At 39.3% G+C, this 16,241-nt stretch overlaps 2 protein-coding genes across 2 annotated transcripts; both read right to left on the bottom strand.

Moving 5' to 3' along the window:
- Window positions 1–4,341: 4,341 nt before the first annotated feature.
- Window positions 4,342–7,333, bottom strand: pou4f1 (POU class 4 homeobox 1). Its single transcript, XM_041993410.1, has 2 exons — window positions 7,026–7,333; window positions 4,342–6,619 (listed from the first exon to the last, which is right to left on the bottom strand). Exons 1-2 carry the CDS (start codon window positions 7,146–7,148, stop codon window positions 5,633–5,635), a joined length of 1,110 nt encoding a protein of 369 aa, XP_041849344.1. The 5' UTR covers window positions 7,149–7,333; the 3' UTR covers window positions 4,342–5,632.
- A 1,116-nt stretch (window positions 7,334–8,449) lies between these two features.
- On the bottom strand, window positions 8,450–15,093 carry obi1 (ORC ubiquitin ligase 1). Its single transcript, XM_041993395.1, has 6 exons — window positions 14,928–15,093; window positions 14,585–14,720; window positions 12,309–12,400; window positions 11,649–11,870; window positions 11,322–11,410; window positions 8,450–10,345 (listed from the first exon to the last, which is right to left on the bottom strand). Exons 1-6 carry the CDS (start codon window positions 14,997–14,999, stop codon window positions 8,965–8,967), a joined length of 1,992 nt encoding a protein of 663 aa, XP_041849329.1. The 5' UTR covers window positions 15,000–15,093; the 3' UTR covers window positions 8,450–8,964.
- Between the last annotated feature and the right edge of the window lie 1,148 nt (window positions 15,094–16,241).

Below are 16,241 nucleotides of genomic sequence, written 5' to 3'. Positions count from 1 at the left end.
TAATGTAAAATTAATTTTGCTGTGGACCATTATTAACTTTGCTTTAGCCTCAGTTATTTGATCATTTTCATAGCTAACTCCAGTTGACTAGGCTCCAATGTCACTTTTTGTTGTTGTTGTGTTTGTTTGTTTGAGAAAATTATGCTAAAACTAAGCCATACAAACTAATTGACCAGATAGGCCTATTTTTTTTTTATTTCTATTAACAACACTGTGGTCTCATTTGAATCCTACAAACAAGTTTAAAAGCAAAACTTTCGTTTCTTTAGTTTTCACTTATGACTCTTTACGCTTCCGGTCACGCGCTCCTGACGACAGGGAAATGGTTTCAATTCCAGCAGGAGTTCAGAGAGTACTCCACCCAAGGCCACGACGGCTCTCAGAAGGCAGGGACTGGGATATAAATGACATTTAGGTTGTAAGGCAGGTTTTGCATAAAGTGACATTTAGGTGGCAGTACGTGATTTCTGAATGAGGTGACGAACCGCAGACAAGTGTTTTGGTGTTTTAGTGCTGCACTTTATCACTATAGTTGTCAAACTGGGTCCGGGGTAAACCACGTTGCTTTCTAGTTTGGTATTGACGACGTCTTTGGTTTTTAGACCAACTATAGGGAAGTTCAAATTAAGAAATTGAGAAAGAAATTGACAAGTTATCTCGGACAGCGCAGATGCCAGTGAACGATTATGTGCTACAACGTGCAGTGTGTGGCAGACTGGGTGTTTTCAGGGATTTAGCGTCATACTTAGTCACATGGCCATGCTGGGGTTGACTCAGCAGGAAACTTCATACACATTCTCAGTTATCGAAAAACCAAGGAGATGGTGTTTATTTTATTTTTAAGATTAGTGTGTTTTTAATTTATGTTGACAAATTCGAGAAAACGCATACACACACACTAATAATAATAATAATAATAATAAGAGAAACCTTGAAATAAGAATTTGGTGTTACATTTAGCCTTCACAAAAAACATGCAAACCATGAAAAGGGTCCGTTTTGGACATCGGATGCATAAAGTATTGAGATTTTTTTTTTTTTTTTAATTTGAAGTGTGAAAGTGTAATTATCCTTTATAGTGGGCTATCACAATTAAAATTTACCATTTTCTGATTTAATTGTAAAATTAATATCAATAATTCTCCATATTGTGAAATATGCGCTGCATCACAATTACTTTTTTTTTACTTTTCCTGTGCGCGTGTTTATCAAAGTCGTGACAATTACTGGCTCATGGTCACTTTTAATCTTCTTGATTAAAATTATTTTAAATTATGTTATAAATGGTTGGTCATTATTTAATCTACCATCTTTGGTTTTGCAGCTTTTTGCTTTAACTTTAAAGATATCTGCTATCTTATCTGTTTGGGCTCCACTCGAATATGCATCTAAAATTGTATGGTATAAGACTAACCTGTATACCTGTGAAGCATCCCATTTTTATCTGTCAGTAGATACATGACAAGAGGTCAGCCCCTCAAGATCAAATATTTTTCTTACTAAATGGCGGATTTATTAGACAAATAAGTTCTTCGTCTGACTCTGAACCCTCTGTGATTGAAATATACCCCCGTGTCAACACCATCGCCTCTCAAACCAGGTCCCCGGCGATGGGGGGTTGCCACAGCGGATTACTGAGCAAATATGAGTGGGAAATGAGTGCAGATCTGGGGGATCTACCCATCCACATCCTAGGGTTGACATTTCCGTCCAAAGGCCAGCCTTCCTGTGCACTGTTAGATCAACCGAGCCCTCCATGGGAGTTCTTATATATATCTTTTTATATTGTTTTAAGATGCTCTAAAGGTAAAACAGTGTCAGGAAAAACAGATCATTCAAATAGAAAACCAAAACTTTAACGCAAATGTAAGCGCTCTTTCTTTTAACGTCAGCTCGTGGTGTTGTAATTATAATTATCTAATCCATCTTAACCTGGGCGCCTAACAGCTGCGATTAGGACAGGCTCACTCTCCTCCGCTCAGAGCTATAGTAAAAAGTCATACCCTCGTAAATCTAAACGCCTGCGTTACCATAACGTGTGGCGAAATCATTATTTGCTGAGGTGGTGTCAGAGACTCTCTCATTTCGTCTGTCAGGAATCCAATTTCCTTTTATTTACATCCACGGTATAGATTAATTACTCCCCCGACTAGTAGCCTGAAGGAATTAAGTTATGGGATCCTTTCGAAGGTTCTACGATTAATCCATCATGGCCTACGCAAGAATACAAAGGTAGAAAGAAAGGAAGTTATTAATGCTGTCGAGAGTGCAGCCTGTTGTAAAACCTATAATAATAATAATAATAATAATAGTAATGCAATTACCTATTACATCAGTGTTTATGTTTATATCTTGTGTTCTCCTCCGGCAAGGCTCAGAAGGCAGACTCAAAGCATCATGGGATGGGATAGGTTTGGGCATCCAAACTACCCAGACATGCATAAGGAGGAAGGCCCTTTCAGGCCTTGACAGTAAGGATATGATAGAGCAGTATTGATAGAGCTTTAAGGGTTATGATATCGGTGAAGTTGCCGATGAAATATCCCACTGATTAATAGAGGCTCTGTCGTAACGGGCTGACATATGGTAGGCGAGGCAGCTGGGGACGGTACCTCAGGCATCCCCTACGGCCATTAACATATTAGAGGCTATTGTGCAGGCAGACAGTCCGACTTCATCCAGAGCCCCTGCGCAGAGAGACTGCACCCCAGAGCTGTTTGATATAGGCTTTCAATAATGCATTACTCTTCAATCCGCCAACAGGAGCTGTTCGTAGTGCTGAAAACATCCGCCACGTGGCGCGTGTGGTGTTTCTAGTGGAGTGTGTTCAGTGCCAGGGGTGCAGAGTTATTGCTTGGTAGGTTGTCTTAGATTAGGAAACTTTAAAGTCAGATAGATAGATAGATAGATAGATAGATAGATAGATAGATAGATAGATAGATAGATAGATAGATAGATAGATAGATAGATAGATAGATAGATAGATAGATAGATAGATAGATAGATAGATAGATAGATAGATGACAGTAATGTTCATTGCAGCATCAAGACAGCTTCAGATTAGCAGCTGTTTTTTTGGGAAGGGGGGCATCAACCATAAAGTATAATTTCATTCCCATTCCTCGATTATTTACTATATAATTTAACGAATAAAGTCAGATATCAGCGTGATCTGAGAACAGCCTATTCCAACGTGTTTTTGTTAAATGTAAAATTAGTAGATAAAAGTTAACAGTTATTACCAAAAATGTCTCAAATTCAACAACGGCAACAAAAACGTATTTACTCACGATAAGGAGCTGCTCATATGTCCGTGTGGCCAGAAGCTAGAGAGAAGCAATAAGGAGCATATTTCTCTGTTAAACAGCAACCTTCATCATCCGCCTGCTCTCACTAAAAGCCCCGAAAGCTGACTGAAAGTATTGCATTTTATATGAGAAAACTGTTAATATTGCATTATATGTTTGTAAAAATTCGCTTTTACAGGTCCGAATGCAGACATTAAAAAATCCACCAAATACGAAACATGTTTATATGTATGTAGTATATATATATATATATATATATATATATATATATATATATATATATATATATATATATATATAGTGTTAGGAGTGAACAGAAAGATCCGAAGGACGGAAAGACAATAGCGCAATAAAAATAATTAAACTTCTCTCTCTCTCTCTCTCTCTCTCTCTCTCTCCCTTCTTTCCTCGTTCTTTGGTGTCAGCACATTTTAACGTTGCCGTAGAGTTATTCTACCTCTGCTATGAAACTTCATTTAATGTTTAATTTATCAGTGAAAGCCTGCTTCACTATTACGCAAAAAAGGTTTATTTTGCTTTAAAAATTACAGACATGCTTATTGGTGAATCGTGTGACACATTCGTTTCTTTCGCAATTAAGACGTTCAAATATTTAAATATATGTTTTAAGAATATAAGAATATTGCACATTTTAGCACAAGATCTAAGTTTACTTTAGCAATGTTTTACAGTTCAAAATTATTATTATTATTATTATTATTATAATTATTATTATTATTATTGCATTTTTAAGTTATATACATGTGTATTCGAAGACACAGAAAAATACAATCCGACAGTTCTCACATTTAAAACCTATGTACATCTATTATATCGATTAAATACTTTGTCTGAATAAAAATGCTCAATTTAAAATTAGATCATATAAAGACTGACCGAATTTTAAAATAAAGTCTCAGTTCATATCGAATTGTGACCACAATAATATTATACAAGCATTAACGTTGCAAGCTTGGTAGTCTTACTTAGCCAATCACAACCAGAAAAGCCCATTTTTCTTTGTTTGATTTATTAGAAGATTGCTGGAACAAACCTCCACACCTCCCCCGTTGAATTTGGCTAACAGGATGAAGAGTACCAATGAAAGTAAGAAGACAACAGAGGAGAGTGGACAAGTTGTAAGTGAGGGAAGGAGACAGTGGAACATTTTTCATGATGCACATGTCGCCGCAGTTTTGTAAACATACTTGTGCACAAAGTAAAAATATTACTTACACAACGATTCTGTAACAATTAACACGACAAACAACGAGGTGATCTTAATGTGAAAACAGGCATTTAACAGTGACTTACACCATCCACAAAATAAGGTCTATCAGTAGACTGCACTGCTGTACGCAGTTTTCCCCAATGCATAGTGTTTGCACTGCAAACTGAAACACATGAAATAATTTATTATTTCTTCCGTCTTTTTTTAAGCTCTCTTTGATGAAGCGTACAAGGCTTTAGTGTTCTGATTTGCTTTAAACGTTCCTTGTAATGCCAATGATGTCGATAGACCGTTATAATTTATTTCCAAGACAAAGGAGCTCCCCTTCTCATAATAGTAATAAAGTGATGTCTGTATATACAAACCATTTCGACACAACCTATAAACCTAAAGGGTATTTTGTGCAAATTCAAAATAAATATATCTGTAAATATGACAGCCTGTTGAGGCTTAATTACTTTCCGTGAATTAAGATTTCATGCAGGCCTAATTTTTTCTCTTTTTTTTCTTTTATTCCGTCAGCCATAAAAGTTTGCAACTAAATTTGAGTTGATAGCAGCCTCCAAATAAGAATAAATTAATGCATGAATAAATCAATAAATTCGTGAATTACTCTATACCAACAACGACAAAAAATAAATAAATAAAAACAGTTTAACAATCAATGAGGTAATTCTTAAATGGCTATATTTCAAATAATAGGCCTATCAGGAGAAAATAACTCGCTATTTTGTCAAGCAAATTACCCTTTCCACGTGTGTTCAAAGGCAATGTCGACTTCGCTAAACTTTTCCCTTGTAAAAAACTGGGCGATATTTGTGTAATCTGTTATTTGCATACTTCACATTCACCGATAACGTGAAAATAAACAAGATATATGAAGCCTCATAAAATGGGGATCTAAAGCCCATTCTGCACCGGCATGTAAAATCGCTGGGGACAAAAGACTGAAAATGGTGTCTTAGTAATGTCCCTTGGTCCCCAAATTCAGTCACACTTATTTCATTTTCCTTTTTCTTTTTTTTTTCTTTTTTTTTTTTTTTTTTTTTGTTGTTGTGGTTGTTTTTTTTTTTTTCCTTCTTCTTTTTGACCATCAGTGAGCAGCTGAAAATTTCAACCTCTTCTGCTTCTGTCTTTGGTTACAAAACCACACTCGCACCACATTTTTTTTCAGGTCCAACTTTTCAGCTATAGCTGCTATTTTCTCGGACGACGGTCGAGGCTGTACGGCGAAGTAAGCCTCCAAAGACCTCTTTTCGGGGGCCGCTATCGAGGTCCTCTTGCGTTTCTTTTCCCCTCCGTTGAAAATGTCAGGTTTGCTCATTTTCTCCCTCTGAGCCCCCTCGGCCTCCTCCAGCCAGGCCTGGAGGATGGGTTTGAGCGCAATCATATTGTTGTGGGAGAGAGTTAAGGACTCAAATCGACAAATTGTACTTTGGCTCAGTGATCCCACACCGGGGATTTTGAGATTAGCCAGAGCGCTGCCCACGTCCGCTTGGGTCACCCCCAGCTTGATCCTCCGTTGTTTGAAGCGCTCTGCGAAAGCTTCCAGCTCCCTGGGATCTGTGTCCGAGTCATTGATGCAGGGAAGCCCAGGGTTTGTGAGTCCTGGACCGCCCTGACTCCCCCCGTGATGGCCCTGTAAGAGTCCGTGGTGGGTGAGCGACGAGTTCATGCTCATTGCCTGGTGGGACAGGTGACCCAAGCCGTGCATGTGCGAGTGCGGGTGGGCAGAGGAGGTGGAGATGAGCCCTCCGCCGCCACCTCCGCCTCCCCCGCCACCTCCTCCGCCTGTCCCGTCGTGCGCACTGGACATCAGAGTGAGGGACGGTGAGCTGATGTGGTCCATAATGTCCGGAGGCTCCAGGTTCTGGTGGTGGTGGTGGTGATGGTGATGATGATGGTGGGCCAGTGGAACAGTGGACGTCGACGAGCACGGCACCGTGCTCATCGTGTGGTAGGTGGCGTCGGGCTTGAACGGGTGCGTCTTGCCCTGGGACACCGCGATGTCCACGGCCGCCAAAGCCTCTGCCCGGGCCAGCAAGGTTTCATCCAGGCTCGCAAAAATGTTACTCTGTAGCTGCAAGGGCGAAAATTAAAGGAAAGAAAGGGAGAGAGTGAATGGGTGCGATATAAGTAAGAAACGGAAAGAGGCACGGAGAGAAAAGAAAAAAGAAACCAGCATAAATGTATCTGTCAGTCGGGACTTTTGCGACACATAACAGAGTTGAGTATTCCTTCAGAGGCGACAAGTCATAAAAATTAATACAAAAACAGCAAAGCCAGGCTTTGCGTGAGCATGCTTTCAAAACGATCACAGATCCTCCGAGTGATTGCTGTGGAACACATGAAAAAAACATTAAGTGCGCGTCTTGGCTCAATGTGCCTTGAAGCAAGCCTTGTTATTACGCACAGACGGCGCTCATCGCTACAAGCAGCCTAAGCAAGAAAAATGACAAAGGAAAAGTTTTCAGGGATCGTTTTACCTGTGGAGTTTGCAGACAGGCTCTCCTTATAGCTTCCGAGCTGGAATGCAGGGTGGTGTACTTCGGTTCGGGTAAAGAGGGATGCATGGCGAAGTGCGGCTGCTTGCTGTTCATGGACATCATCTTGGCGAGTTTCTCCAATTAAAGTGCACGGGTGAGAAAAGGGGGAAACGGCTACAAGAGCTGGAAAATAGTCATAGACACAGAGAGATCCTTTGCCTATCCAGTAATGATGCAGTTCAGTTCGCTGTGTAGTGCGCCGAGTGCAGCCTTGAGCCCGGAGATCACAGAGATGCCTGCAGTCTCTCAGACGCACTTATCTGTCTACTGTTTCCCACTGCTGGGGATGAGAGAGGCTCTTACACCTGAGCGCCACAGATCTCGTCAAGCCCGTGCTCGGCTGCTCTCGCGAGACATAAACTGGCAGAACAGTGAACTGGCTGACAGATAAAAACTGGTCACAGGGCAGGCAATAACATCTGGAGTGTAGATGCTTGCGTTTTTAAGGACTTGCTTCTTTCCATCCAGCAACTGCCTTTTAGGCCTAATTCTTTACATAGAGGCCTGTGACCAACTTAATGAAATTTTTATTGTCTGTTTTGTGCTTTTTTTGTTTGTTTGTTTGTTTTTAGTTTTGTTTTGTTTTTTTTCTCAAGCAGTTGTCTGCCAAAAAATGCGGAGGGAAATAGCCCATATTCAATATCAATGCAAATCAGAGGCACAAGAAAGTATTATATAGAAGCATCAGAGCAGAAATATTATATTTATATATGGATTTATTTATCTAATCTGTCATTCACAGTGTCAGATATTCAAATGTGTAAGTTAAACCAGGTGGCTCTGTTCTCTCCTCTCATTTTAACCCTTGGATATAATGAGACCGCCACCCCATCATTACAGCCCATCATCACCAGATGAGTACTAAACAAATTGATTTAATATACCAGCATAACCTTGTACAAAGTCTTTACCTAAATTAATTAATCCGAATGAATTAACACTTCATTAATTCAAACCACAATAGTTACCCAATTAAATTTTCATGTGGCGATTAGGAGGTATGTGAAATACACCATATCGTTAAATTTGCATTATAAATAGGGCGCTTTCTGCTACTGTGAGGTCTCTAATGTGTGTCATTACAAGGCTACATGAACAGGCTGTGCTGTTTCCATTTTTAATGGCCACCGATTAATAATTGCGACTGTTTTATGTATACTATAAATCATCTGCAAAAGTAGCAAAAATAAATTATGTGAAAAAACTGCTTATCCGAGAAAAGTTACTTCATAATTCCACAGAAATGAAAAGGGGAAAATTCACAGCAAAACTCTGAGCCACAGTTTCAAGACTGATGATTCGCTCAGATCAGGTGATTAGGGCATAGAAAACAAAAAAAAACACACATTAAAACATGTCTTTTCATTGCATTACTTCTTTATTTCCTAACACACAAAACTGCCAATTTTAATTCAGCATATGACTTCTTTTGATGTTATTTATATAAATCTGTATTCAATGCTGCAAAAAAAGATCACCATAAACATCACGTCTGTTGAAGAGCTGGAAAAGACAAACACAGACAAGTAATCTTAAGGTATATTTGAAAAACGTCAATGCTGCACATGTGATGCACCTCTGCACATGAACATACAAATGACTGCAAACAGATCTTCCGGCTTTAAAAACCTGACCTTCAGTTACTCCACTACCCCTGAGACATACAAGTACATTTTCACAAAACCTATGTGACGATCTTCTAGTTCACCTTAATTCATATCACAAGGGAATCATGACAATAAGTTACACACCAACATCAAATGCACACATTTGTTCTAAGGGTATACAGAATAATACTTTCCAGCCATAAGCAGTAGTGAAACTTCGCCTAAAGATGCTATAGAACATTGAGAACACACAAATTAGGTTTCTGAAAACTTTACATGAGCTTTGAAAGTTTGGTGGGACTGCTTGTATTAAAGGGACTGTGAGACTTTCTCTTTATTGGCTGGCTGTTGTTCAGGGCATGTCTTTCTCTTGTGCTTACAGGCTTACTACTAGTGCAGCCAGAGGGAGAGGAGGAAAGGTTCACATGATCCTGATCATGGCATTGGCTTGCTGGACTGAGAGAGCCAGAGGGACCGGCCTTAATCTCATCCAGAGGATCAAACAACAAATCAAAAGACAGCTCCTCAGTCTGACAGGGCTCTTCCTGCTCTGCACTGCCAGACACATGAGTCTCATCCTTCCTATCTGTCACCTGAGCAGCAAAACATTCTTCTGCAGATCGATTTGGAGCCTCTTCGGTATTAAAGGTGCCGTCTGTGTTGTCGCACGATTGCTGGTTCTGCTGCTCGTGTTGGACTGCGGCAATGCCATCAGGGCTCGATAAGACATCAGGGCAGGTTTGTGGATCTGGGACAAGAGTGCTGTCCAAGTCTGTGGGAAGGGAGGAACCCAAGGAGAGCTGTGATCCCCGGCTACTGGAACTTTCTCCATCAAGCATCATGGAGTCCAACTCGGAAATTTTATCCAGGTAAGCTGCATCCATGGAGGCCTCACTGGACATCTGAAAACTATCAGACTTATTGCCTACAAGACTAGTAGATGTGGATTCCTTGACAGAGCTTTCTTTACTGGAACCTGGACACACTGGGTCATTTAAGTTTGAGCTCTGCCAACAACCCCAAAACACAGACTTTGAAGAGTCCTTATCATTTGGATGCAAGCCTTTGGGGAATTTTTCAAGGCTGTGGAATTTGCTCTGCAAGACTACACTTGACTTCCCAGGACTAGGATATTCTTCGAAGTCAAGCCTTCTCAGATGAGACACAGGTTTAAATGCAACTCTTTTTTCACGGATGCCAGGGCTTCTCAGGGTCAGAGACCGTAAAGCAGAGGATGGAGTTGTGGGCAAGAAGTCAGAGGAGGAGCTTTCTGGGTCTTCATTGTTCTTTTCTCCAGTGAGATTCTTACCAAACTCTTTGTTGTCTGCAGATGGCATGAACACCAAACTCTGATTTCTAGAAAATGTTGGGCACTCTGCCTCTGGATTGCTGCAGATTGATCTTCGCTCATTGTCACTCAAGCTTCTCATCATCATGCTGATTTTCTTTTGCTGTGTGAGAGCTTCTGTCGCAGTCTTGCAATTCTCACCAGCTTCCTGCACTTCAACATATCTCTGCTCAGACCTTCTGATCCGAGCCTCGAGGTCATCTATGTACTGGTCGCTGCGTTCCAAAGCCCTTTTCAAGTGGTCGACATCACGCTCATACTGCTGTATTTTGGCTTCCAGCGCTGCCACTGTGTATCGACCAAACCTGGGGACAGATCATTTTGAAGTAACATTGTGACGGAAAACTCAAATGATATTTTGTTTAATGACATCAGTTTAATCATCCTCAGTAGTTCTGTAATTGTACCTTATCCAAGATAACACCTTTGGAAATTAAGTAAATCGAGTATATAATAAAGAAAGCTATTCAATCATTTGGAAGATCAGTGCAAAACACATGGATCCTTATCTACAGACAACTCTGTTGTCATTTTCTGTTAGAAATACTGTTTAGAGTATTTGTAGCACAAGTTTCACCTCTTTTTAGATTATGACTGGTCAATGACAGTAAACTAACAGGTCCAGAAGCGCTGCAACAAAAAAGTCTTCTAATATGTTGCACAGCTAGAATCCTCACCAGATTACAATAAGAATGCACCATGCCAACCTTCAAACAATTAGTTTGTGGCCAAAACATAAAAAGTTTGTCTCATACTGACAGCTGCAGGTAGGTTTTTATTGTGACAACTATCATCTGTGGCAAGTGTCTCAGTAATGCTGTTTAAGCACAAAAAAAATACCAAAACTGTTCAAATTACTTCAGACAGCACTAAAGCAGTCTTCTAAAACCTGAGGGCTTTCTAAAAAACTTCTAACCGTACACAAAAACCATTTATTTCTCACTGTATGAAGAAACAAAAAACATTAAATAAAACAAAGCCTTTAGGAGGTGAATCCTTCAAGTTATAGTAAATTATTGACTTTATCTTGTTTGTCAAAGTTTTTCATTAAAGAAATAATTGCTCAGGTGTCTTGAAAATGAAGAGGCAACAGAAATGTTGTATCAGGCTTGAAAGGTAAAAGGATGCATTTGTACCCTTTAGGTCTGAGTGGATTAACTGAAACAATAATCAGTCATGTGATTAGCAGCTAAAATTAAAGATCAAAGCACCAAAAATGCTTGTACAACTTGCAAAGATTCAGGAAGTCTTTGGATGCCAGGAAACAAGGCAGATACTTACTTTTGAGGAGATCTGCTTGACACCTCTGCTTTCAGTCTCATATTCTCCTGTACAAGGTCGACATTCTGAGATCGCAGGGTCTTATTTGCCTATGAAACGCAAATGAAACAGTTCAATTATTCTATGATTCATTAAAAGAAACCACGTCTATATTAACTAAAGCAAACTTGTTTCCTTTAGCTAACTTCAGTGGGGTTTTTTCTCCAGTGGAGGTCAAATAAAGTGCAAAACAAAACTGTGTTTATATTCCTTCATAGGCAGTTCTATCTGTTTCCAGGATCAATATAACACAAAGATTGTACAACATGTTTACAGCAGGTTGCGCACCTCTTTCAGCTTGTCCATGTCCTGCTTTATTTTATCACAAACATCTGTGGCAGCTTGCAGCTTGTTCTTCCATTCCTCCACAACAAGAGGGGAAACTCTTTTGTCATCTTGATGCTCTGCATTAACGCTGCAGGGATGCAAAGCAGTCTTCAGTTGTGCCTCCAGACTTTGATTTTTTGTTTTCAGCTCCTCATTTTCTCTCACAAGTCCTTCAATCTCTTCCTGTCAAAGAAATTTTGTGACATTAAAAACAGGGTTTTAAATACATAAAAAAAAAAGTACTGTGTCCTCTTATCACTTGCGGCCTTTTCAGGCAAACATGTGCAGCTACAATATCATCTTTTGAAAACATAAAGCAGGACATTTGATTCTGCCTATATCACCACTGATGGAGATGATAATGCAAACTAAATGAAATCTGCAGTTGTCAAATTACACATTGTCTTCTTCAATAAAAATACTCCAACTATAAACTGCTTTTTGAGCTGTATGGGATGGTAGTTGCAACTATAATTCCAAACTGCAATGACTTAAATTATTCTCACTTTTTTCTGTGATATTGTCCTTTATAAGTCTGCATAATAAAAAAAAAGCTTAAGCTACTTGATAACAGAACAGCATATTATAAAGATAAAAACATACTGAATGATGGTCTAGTACCTCATACTCTCGAAAAAGCAGTTCTCCTCTGGTTTTCCTGAGACATTTCCTCATAGAAGGACTATCACTGTGATCACCTTCATTTGTCCCTCCTGTAACAGAAATACAGCATCGCAGTTAATGATCATCTGATAATGAAACACATAAAAGTAATGCTCCAAGGAAAGAAACTCATCATTTGTGTGGGTTCCATGATGTAGTTACAGTGATAGAGTTGCAAACCTAAATTGCACAATTTAGCAAAACTTTGAAAATTAACATTACTTCTATTTGAAATGTTAGTAAAACGTTAACAGAGGTTGCTGAGATTTATCTGCATGCCATGGTGGACCATCCATCCATCCATTAACTTAACCGCTTAGTCAATTTTTTGGGGTATGCTGGAGCCTATCCCAGCATTTTAGCAGGTGAGAGGCAGGGTACACCCTGGACAGGTCACCAGTCTGTCGCAGGGCCAACACAGATATGGACAAACAACCATTCACACACACACACTCACTCCTAGGGAGAATTTAGAACAACCAATTTAACATGCATGGTGGACCATCAACAACTATTTTGCCTAAAAAAAAGCTCACATTATCTGGTCAGAGTAACAATCTCCATCCTCCATTTGGTCTTTATCCATATTCAAACAGTTGTGGACAGAAAATCTTATTATTATTAACATCAAACTGAATATACACTAATCACAAATTTTCAGCTTTTTGTATAATGAAATAATGTGCCTAAAATACACTAAAGCCTGTTTAGGTGAACTTAATTTGATGTTCTCTAAAGTTCTGAATGAACTTTTGCTTAAGTATTTATTGGGCAGCATGTTGTTCTCTGACAATGTGCTGCAAAAAAAGTGTCTAACCCAAGAATGAACTACTAAATGTGCTGATTCCATGATAACTTCTATCTAAACAGTCCTCTTAATCATACTGTTCACATTTTAACACCAAACAAACCAAGATGACAGTTAATACAGGGAAAGTTATTGACACATTGACATTTTATGTTGTGGTATACCCACCACTCTTGTTAGCTTTTGTGTCAATAAATTCTTTTGAATAAAGTTATTACCAATGCATGATTCTATTTAAATACCCCACATTCATGACACGTTATCATTGTAGTGTCAATTTGTAACATTTTCTATAAAGTTGACCCAAAAGTTGAAAATCCCTAACTTTTTCTAAGTACTGTATAAACCCCTGTTCTGAAAACACCTTTTGCTGCTGTCGGGCGCAAACCTCCTATCTCCAAAACTCAAAAAATGAAAAAAACTGTATGGTTTTGTAATAACTGGACATATTGTCATCAAACTTGGTATTGTGTTTTACATCATATATCTTTGGTTAAATATTTGTAAAACAACAGACATCAAGGGTGACCAATAGTAATGATTTATGAAGGAAAACAAAAATCACGAATTTTGGACATAGGAGGTTTTTGCCAGGTGTCGTGCTGAAAAAAGCACCCCTGCCATGAAAAGCACCCCCCCTCAAGGAACAGTAACGGCATCTCGCCTTACCAAAAGCCTGAACTAATATATATATATATATATAGAGAGAGAGAGAGAGAGAGAGAGAGAGAGAGAAACAGAGAAAAAAAAGTCAAACACTGATGATTATGTGGTCTGTATATGGTCACACAAAAAAAATAGGAATAACGAGGACAAATTTACTGGGGGGGGGGGGGGGGGGGGGGGGGGGCATATTCTGGCAGTGCAATCTGCCAGAATATGCCCCCCAGGAAATCTTTCCCTGTTGGTCCTGGTCCTACTATTTCTGTGTGACCATATACAGACCATTTAAGCATAATTGTTTTTCTGTGTAATATATATATTTTATCAGCAGGTTAGTTCAGGCTTTTGGTAACGTTCCTTGAGAGGGGTGCTTTTCATGGCAGGGGTGCTGTTTTCGGCACTACACCGACAGCAACGCTCTGAGTATAGGATACTTTTCATAACTACTGACTTAGATATACATGTTAGGGCTAGCTATCTTTTTTCTTTTTGTGTGGGTTCCAGTCTGGTTGTTTCCTGGTAAGCAATACAGCTGTTTTTATGTAAACATGAGGAAAGAATAGTCCAAACCTCTGATTAATATATTTAATTTGAATGTATGGCAAGAAACAAATATTTTACCCAGAAAACTAACTGTATTAGCGCAAGATGTTCCAATCTAGTAGATTACAACAGTAAAGCTCGCACCGTCTTCATGTAATATGGTGACTCTGAAGTCTCCTCTTTCTTGTTACTATTTCCTTCTTTGTGTGCTGTTACTCACCGATGATTTTCCTGCACGGGTTCTCTGCAGTGATGGGGACTCTGCAGGTGGGACACTGGCTGGTTTTCTTTAACCACATTTCCATGCAGGTTGAACAGAACACGTGGTGGTTGGCACAAATGACCGGCTGCCGGACCTGCACAGAAAAAAAAACATAAGCGGATTATTTGTTGTCAAGACGCCATGCCAACACCAGTGAACGGTGTGAAGCATCAAAGACAGCTGCCACTTTTAACGGGTACCGCAGCAACCTTTCAGTTACAAAGCATCCGTTTATACCGTGTGAAACTTTATCTTCCTCAGAATGATGGATCTCAGTTGTTTTAAAAAGAGGAGCAGTTACCTTTCCGAGGCATATCTGACACGAAATGGGCAGCGTTAGAGAAAGAGTCGATGTCTGATAGTTAAGAGCCATGGTTATTTGTTTCCAGTAGAAACGGCATACTTCCACTGAGGGCGTTCAAAATTTCCCACCAGGAAGAAACCGCTATTACGCGCGCCGAGTCTTCCAACTACGGAAAGCTAAAAAGACCAAAAGTGTTGACATTTGCCAACACAAACTCTGACTGCAGAGCCGCCATACTTCGTAGGAGTATGAATTATTGAGTAATTCAGCGTAAGAGTGTTAAAGCGTTCACGCTATGTACTGTAAGATAATGCTAATGCTTCACTGTACTTTTGACCTATTCCCCTAACAAATTTACAACTTGACCTGCTGCATCAGGGTGAAGAAAATGACATTGAAAATAAGGATTCTGAGACAATGGCCGCGTTTCTCTATGACTGCAACCTCCTGTCCTGCAGGAATTTGGCTTGCACTCACTGCGTTGGTCTTTGGTACGAGCATAAAGAGTTCAGTGTAGCTAATGGATCCTCCTGTGAGATATTAAAAGACATTTTAATCTGTGTTTTACTTCCTGTAGGTGAGAACATTGCAAAGAGCTTTTTGTTGACCGTTATCTAATTAATTAAGAAAATCTGAAGATTTTTTTTTACATAAAAATTATTCTTTTAAAAAAAACATACATTTTTATGTAAAACTATCGTTTTAAGTCAGTTTTTTCAAGTAAATGCAACACGTTTACATAGTCTACATCAACTTTATAAAGACTATGATAGTAATAGAAACACTTTTACACATAAGTAAAGGTAGTAAGTATTAAGTTCTTAAAGCCCCACAGTTTGGCAGATTTTCTTAGTTGCATATTCTTTTAGCATCTCTGAGCTTTCTCCCACTAGTAAAAGTCCAACGTTGACTCTTGTCTTATCTCTTGGTCTGTCACATTTTTTTTCTTCTCCTTCCTTCCTCTGATAATGCCCTCTTGTGTTGCATTGCTGAATCAGCCATGGTGTGCTTTGCGACGTGATGCTCTAAAGCAAAATGCAGCTGTAACATGATGCTTTAGGAAAACATAAAAAGATGTGAAGAACAATTTCTCAGTCTCATGACACTGCAAGATCACAACTGCTCTGGATACATAATTATGTTAGTATGCCATCAAAACAAGTCAAAATCAAATCTACCGATTTTGTATCTGTGCTTTTTGGTGCTAAATAGCATAACCTAATGGTTTTATTTCATCTGCTACTTCAAACTGGGTTGATGAAATCTGTGAGAATAAACTGCAGCAAATCTAACGCCTGCTTTGCCAACCAG

This window comes from Melanotaenia boesemani, chromosome 1 (genome assembly GCF_017639745.1).
Source record: "Melanotaenia boesemani isolate fMelBoe1 chromosome 1, fMelBoe1.pri, whole genome shotgun sequence".
In the NCBI taxonomy this organism is placed as follows: domain Eukaryota; kingdom Metazoa; phylum Chordata; class Actinopteri; order Atheriniformes; family Melanotaeniidae; genus Melanotaenia; species Melanotaenia boesemani.
This window is presented reverse-complemented; position numbering and strand designations above follow the sequence as displayed.